The sequence below is a fragment of the Alosa alosa genome, chromosome 14 (genome assembly GCF_017589495.1).
Source record: "Alosa alosa isolate M-15738 ecotype Scorff River chromosome 14, AALO_Geno_1.1, whole genome shotgun sequence".
Classification (NCBI taxonomy): Eukaryota; Metazoa; Chordata; class Actinopteri; order Clupeiformes; family Clupeidae; genus Alosa; species Alosa alosa.
The window spans coordinates 7898611-7906015 of NC_063202.1; the positions used below are offsets into that span (position 1 = coordinate 7898611).

General features: G+C 40.7%; 1 protein-coding gene across 1 annotated transcript; it reads left to right on the top strand.

The window, feature by feature from the left end:
* Positions 1-4628: 4628 nt before the first annotated feature.
* Positions 4629-6622, top strand: ddx28 (DEAD (Asp-Glu-Ala-Asp) box polypeptide 28). The gene has a single exon (XM_048263044.1). It carries the CDS (start codon positions 4808-4810, stop codon positions 6479-6481), a length of 1674 nt encoding a protein of 557 aa, XP_048119001.1. The 5' UTR covers positions 4629-4807; the 3' UTR covers positions 6482-6622.
* The last annotated feature ends 783 nt before the right edge of the window (positions 6623-7405 follow it).

Sequence of the window (7405 nt, forward strand, 5' to 3'; positions counted from 1 at the left end):
TGAGCGCAACATACCTCGCTAACCCACTAATCGAGATTCGTAGTACACCCCACTGGTGTCTCTCAAGGATACCTGTTGCTGACAGCTGAGCGTGTTTTGTTTTATTACTACTCCAGTGGTGCCATCAATAACAGTAGGTCAGCTTAATTCGTGGTCATCTACACAGGATTTCTTTCCATGGCTAAAGCAAACAAGCCATAAATAACAGAGATTAGAGTTTGACAGGGAAAGAGATGACTCAATAATTAGGGCAAACTCTCAGGGCTGCCAGTAACAGTCATAATGGGAATATATGTCTGACACAAAATACTCATTTGTCATGTTCCCCTTGAGATTACTTAAAAAAAAAACTCAAAAGAAGGACAATATGTGCACAGCTGAGCCCACATAACATGGATCCCTCACGGGATCAAAAGAGTATATATACTTATACTTAGTACTTGCATGCATTCACAAATATATACATCAATACAGTGCATACATATAAACACATAAATAGGCTACGTAAACATTCTATAGCCTGTGTGAAACTGTTAAAGTCCTGTGCTATTTCCCCATGTTACATTAATGATATCCACCATCAATGTAGTTGTCATCATGAAATAGCAGTTGCCCTAAGAGTCATTCAAATTACGTGTTTTTACGGTCAATATTATGTTATACCATATAGGACTATGATTGCAATTTACATTGGTCAGCAAACGGAATAATTCAACACATACATTAACTGCACTGTCTATCTCAGTATTAATGCATGTCATGGTTATAACGTATATTTTAATATTAATACATGTTATGCTCATGCCTTTCACTTTAACTTTCAACTATATTCTGTAGTGACTTGCATATGCATATAATATGCATTTTTCACAGAACTTGTTGAAAGCTACGTTCACATTGCAAGTCTTAATGCTCAATTCGGATTTGTTGCTCAGATCCCATTTTTTGTTTGGCTGTTCACATTACCTTTTAAAATGTGGCCTATATCAGATTCCAGTGTGAACTGTGTGCGGTTCCAAACTGACCCGCATGCGCAAAAGAACAATAACAATGACATTAGCTAACTCCCGCCTGCACATAATTGTGACAAATGTCGATGTAGATTGACATAAAAGTCGAATCAAATCCGCCTTGGTTGTTCACACTGCAGGCGCATTGAAAAAAAATCAGACCTGGGTCCACAGACCTTCGGGACCACATATGGAAGTGGTCTAAATATTAAAAAAGCAGATCTGGGCAAGATTTGAGTGTTCATGCTACTTCTGAAGAAGTCTGACCTGGTCATTTGACCCCCCCAAAAATTAGATTTGGACCACTTTTGCCTGTAGTCTAAATGTAGCCTGATAACCTGGGTTCACACACACACACACACACACACACACACACAGATTTAGTGTGATAGTGCCCAAAATAATACTCATCCTTAGTTGAGTGCGTGCTGCGTGGTTGATAAACCACCATGGTATGACGCAAGTTGTTTGGTGGTGGTTCTGTAGTTCAAACACTGCAGTGTTAATGACGTCAGGCTACTGTATAAGATGATTAGTCCTGCACATATACTACAGCATCGACAGAGCTACATAATACATAGAAATGCAAGAGAATACACAACCAATTTATAATCAATGGAAGAAAATGTTACTGTCGTGTCCCAGTATTTCTTAATGTCAGCCTCTGCTCACACGCAGGTGTGAATGAGTGGATGTTGTGGACCCAGCTATGTCTGAACACCATACCTCCATCGTTTCACCCCTGCATTCAAGATGAATGAATGTTAATTTAGGCAAATGAATGGTTTATTTAGTCAAACTAGTGCAACACAACCACAAAATATGCATGAACGATGCAACAACTACTTCTCTCAACCTGTAGTTCCGACGACCAAACTTTCCGCCCATATTTGCGATCAAGCTGTCAAACTGCTTGATGGTCTTTTGGGCCCCAATCGTCGACTTCAAGGCACTTAACCCTAACCTTAACTCAAACCCTAACCCTAACTCTTGACTAACTATAGTGCCTTCCAGGCAGCACTGCCTTGAAGTCGGTGGTGGGGGCCCAAAAGACCATAGATTGTTCAAACTACCAGTAAGGGCTCTATTTTAACAGTCTAAGCGCAAAGTCTGAAGCGTGATGTACATGATCATGGAAAGCATGTCTGAATATAAAAATGCTATCTTGACAAAGGTGAAAATTGTCTCTGTGCCAGGCATATAGTTCAAAAGGGTTGTTCTTATGTTTCTTAATTAGTCATGGGTGTGTTTTAGGCCTTTGAGAGTGACATCTGCCATTACCTGTAAGAGTAAGGAGTGCAAAATCAAGCACTGTGTTGGTATTTTGACGACGAGTGAACGCATTTCTGCTTCCATGCGAGACAAGTGTATGCACCAGTAGGATTACACTTAAGCTTGCTTTGATAAAACATGTGTGTGTGTGTGTGTGTGACAAGCAGAGTATAGCCTACATGCATCCACACTCGCCTAGTTGAACTAGGCAATGACAGACTGAGACTCGTTGCTGTCTCACCAATTGTTAGATTTCGTGACAGTGCACCTTTCACTTTATACCAGGTTTTTCTTGGTCACTTGGTGTTATCACTTTTAGTGATGTTAAAATACGTGGGTGCGCAATGTTCATTTGAAAACTTGTGAACTCGAGTGCTTGGTGAAAATATCATCACTGCGTTGGGTGTAAGATGGAAACAAGACTTGGTGCTTGGCTCCACAATGCGCTGGGTGTAGGACTGTAGGATTAAAGGTAAAGGTCACATGAGGTCACATCAGGACATGACATATTTCTCAAACACATCCTGCATAAATCTCCTACTGTACATATATATTCATGGTTTCTCAATGACAATCTTACATTGACTTATTTACTCATCATAAGCGTTACATCACAATATTTGGTACTCAAAGACATGGGGTTGAAGGTCAAGGATGAATTCTGACATTTTGCATTGTGAAGGGTCCACATACATGTCAGTCAGAATATATCCCTGAAAATATACCCCCTGTGCAATGAGTTGTTTTGTTTGGTCAAATATTTGTGCTACTTGTTCATTTGTGTTGTCACATGAGTGTTTTTTCCCCTTTTGTTCTTTTTGTTATTATTAGTTTCCTCTCATCTTTATATGGTCATGTGTATGCTTGTATATTTCATAGCTGTCTTGCCCCCCCTGTTTATGAAAATCAATACAAAGTTGAAGATATCACTGAAAATGACCAAAACATCAACATTATGCAAGCACTGCAGAATCATTGAAAATGCCAAAGAACCAGTCCCTTGCAACTGTTAGCTATTTTCTTTCCATATCAAAACATAGTTCTCCAGAAAATTGTATCCAAAATTGCTTTGTGCCAAGAACAAAGCACAATAGGCACTTAAAAATTAATGCTAATTACTTCCAGGGGCTCTCAGAACACCCCAGAGATGTAGCACATTCTTCTCACAATGAATTGCTCTGGAGAATAATATTATATGTTCTGTCACACAAAATCCTATTCGAACAACTTCAGCATCTTTGAATTTTGCCAAATGTGATTCTCCTCAACAGGGACTTCATGGGAAAATATTTATTTATGGCAACATCCAGCATGAGCTTGTGTTGTTGGAAATTGAATTTTTTTTAGGCCTATCACACAGTGGTGAAAGGGGTAGAGGAGGCTTAACAACACAACATAAATTTGAAAAGAGATTGCTCTGCAGTACTAAATCTAGAGAAACACACTGTCCTTGTGCACCTATTAATCAAAATGAAGATAGATGTATTATGCCTTTGTTCATGTTTTACTTTACTTTTTATGTTTTACTTAAAATATTGGCAGTTCAGTTTTGGGTAGACCTAGTGTATACTCACTCACTAGCATGTTAAGTTGATTTGTTACAGACGCAGAGGAACGTGCTGTTCTTGTTATTCAGGAGCAAACCTATCAGAGACTCAGAGCTCTCTGACAGAGAATTCACCCACAGGCTATGACCACTGCCAAGGACCTAAAAGAGCGAGTAGCGCTGAACACATTTAAGTATGTGTAAGTAAGTATAATGGTGTTCCCCAGCATGACAGCTATAGTACAGTCATCTTCAAATAGTGTCTGAGTGGGAGTTTGCACTGCACATAACTCATATCTCACATACCCACTGTTCTCAGTGACACTCATCCCCGCACAACTTGGTTCACGGCACCAGGGTAAACTGTTTTATACCCATCATCACTGTTGGCTCTTTGGCCCTATTACACTGAAAACCTCAAGTTTCTGCTAAGCAAACACTCTCCTTATTTCCTGATCGTTGCACAGCCACAGTTAGGCTACATGGATATGTATAACTAACATAATATTGCATGCACTTTTGATCCTGTTGCCATGGCATGCAAACACCCCATCTGATCTAACTAAGACACCTCAGTGCAGACAACATAACCTATATTTAACTGAGACTTGAGGACTGTTCTCCACTGATATTATAATAATTATACTTAAAAACTGATGTTGAGATTAAATGCATTAAGACAGACTCGGGTTGAATGTCAGAAACTGTTCAACACTATTAAGTATGCGGTTCCTTTAAGAAGACCCTCGTAATTTCTCATGCGACAGCATTCTATTACGTCATTATTATGAGACGTTCACGATAACAAGCCGAAACGTGACTACCTAAACATGACGGTTTAATCATTTCGTTCATATTCACTTTTCTGTTCCAGAAAAAAACATTTATGGACAGGTTGGACGTATGTGACTCTATCCATCGTGGTGGGTGATAGTTTTTATATAAATATATATTTATTTGACCAATACAAAAGCCGAAAATGCTGGCCGCTGTCAGGGTCGGACGAACTGTTTTCTATACATGCAAACGACTTTCGGAAACCAAGCATTCCGCGTTGCCTATGTACATCAGTGACTGTAAGCTTGTGACATCTTCAGGCAGTGGATCTATGTCCACGACGTCTACGGAACCAGTGGTCATTCGTATCCCCAAACCTACGCTGGATCGTATTGAAAAAACGAGACAGATCAAACGGAGAACGGAGAAGGTTCCTCTCATCAAACCTGGCAGACTGTTAATTAAAAGCAAGAATCCACAACTAAACCAGTCAGCAGGATATACATTCGGTAAATTCGAGGAGACACGCTTATGCTCCAAAGGGTGGAAACATCATAAATCACGTGGTGACTATTTTACCATAAACAGCATCCAGACTGTGCCACCATTTATCACTGAATGTGAACAGAGCGACTTGGACCCAGACAAGTCTACTACGTTTAATACATTTCATATTCGTCAGGAATTGGTGGAGATTTTGCGTCGCGAGAATATAATCCATCCCACAGCAGTGCAGAGGAAGGTAATTCCGAAGCTGCTGCGTGGTCATAACGTCCTGTGCGCAGGTGAGACCGGTAGCGGCAAAACGCTTACTTACTTGCTGCCAATTATTCATGACCTGCTGGAGAAGAAAGAAAGAAATACTGACACAAATACTCATGCTGTTGTTCTGGTGCCTTCGCGAGAGCTGGCCGAGCAAGTAGCGGTTGTGACGCGAATGCTTAGCCAGGAATTGAACTTGAAGGTAAAGGTGCTTGGAGGCGGCAGGGGTATTGGCAACATCAAAGCAGCCTTCACCCATGGTCAATCAGATGTTTTAGTGACCACTCCTGGTGCTCTTCTTAAAGCCACGTGGAGGAATTATGTGGACTTGAGCCAACTTAGATTTATTGTCTTGGATGAGGCTGACACCATGTTTGATCCCAGCTTCTCAGACATGCTCGAGAAAATCTTGCTAAACACGAATGTGGCCTCCACAGTGTCTGAGACCCGTGGCCTGCAACCAAAAGCTCAATTGGTTTTAGTGGGGGCCACGTTTCCGGAGGGTGTGGGAGAGGTGGTCAGCAAGGTGACAGACCTTGGGAGCATCTTGACCATCAAAAGCCAAAGGCTCCACCACCTAATGCCTCATGTAAAGCAGACTTTTGTGAAAGTGATAGGTGCTGACAAACTGCTGGAGCTGAATCACGCACTGAAGAAGGTGGAGCAGGATGGGGCTGGTGTACTGGTCTTCTGTAACTCTGCATCCACTGTGAATTGGCTGGGATTTGCCTTGGATGACTTGGGTGTCCGACACGTACGTCTACAAGGTGCAATGCCAGCCGCCATGAGGGAGGGAATTTTCCGGAACTTCCAGAAAGGCCTGGTTGACGTGCTGGTTTGCACAGACATTGCCTCCCGAGGCCTTGACACGCAGAGGGTGAAACTGATAGTGAACTACGACTTCCCTGTGAGCCACACAGACTACATTCACCGGGCAGGGCGGGTGGGCCGGGCAGGTGGCCAGGCTGAAGGAGAGGTGCTGAGCTTCGTCACCCATAAGTGGGATGTGGAGCTGGTGCAGAAGATTGAGACTGCTGCCCGGAGAAGAACTTGTCTGCCTGGGATGGAATCTGAAATACACCAGCCTAGCCCCAAAGAAGATCAAAACTTGTGACCTTCATGTGATGTCATCTAAAATGGTCTTCTTTGATCATCTGTTTCATTGCATCTCCAGTGTATATGTTGTCTTAACACATGACATGATATTGTAAACTGAATTATTGATAAATAATCATATAAAAACAAGTATAAATGCTTTGTTGTATGTCATATGATTCACCTTGGCACAAATCTGAGTGAAGCTGAAACAGTTACTGAACATTATGCACAATATGCTGAACCAGCTCTAATAAGTAATATATAAATCTAGCACCTGTGCATTGCGTTTTAAGGAAATAAATGGTGGGAAACACTGAACTAGCCAGGGGGTTATAATGATTGGAGGAGTTGCTTCAGTACAGATTTTTTTGTTTTATACAACAGTATTTTTTTTTTTTTATGACAGTCATATTTCCTGAGAGATTTTTCTCAAGGGATGTTCTTACAGGAGTTTTGGCAGCTCTAAAAATACTTCACAGTGTTCTGCATGGTTCTTTTGTACAATTAGAATATATATTTTACTAATAGGATTAATACTGAAACCTCTTTTCTTATTTGAACACTTCCTCTGCTGTAATGTTTATGATTGACAGAAGACACCACAAAACTAGTGTAACAATCGAAGTATCCTAATCTGCACACAGCCTACAGTACAGCATGCCTACTCATAGAAAACATAATAAACAATACACAAGCTTTCATTTTACATTTACAAAACATTACAGACGGCAAGCACAGTAGTAACTATTTCAAACACATCACAATGTAATGAACAGATATTTTACATCATAGGCATTTCTAATGTATAGTTAAACAATTTCAGCAGTAAACTCTTAAAACCTCACATTACACTTTAATTCAAACTTCCAAAATAATTTCAGTAGGTTTTTCGCCTGTATTGGTGGTGTAGTAGGCCTGTGTTTATGTACAGTACATTTTG

Excerpts from the sequence above, each read along its gene's own strand:
- ddx28 (XM_048263044.1), top strand. The coding sequence starts at position 4,808 with ATGCTGGCCGCTGTCAGGGTCGGACGAACTGTTTTCTATACATGCAAA.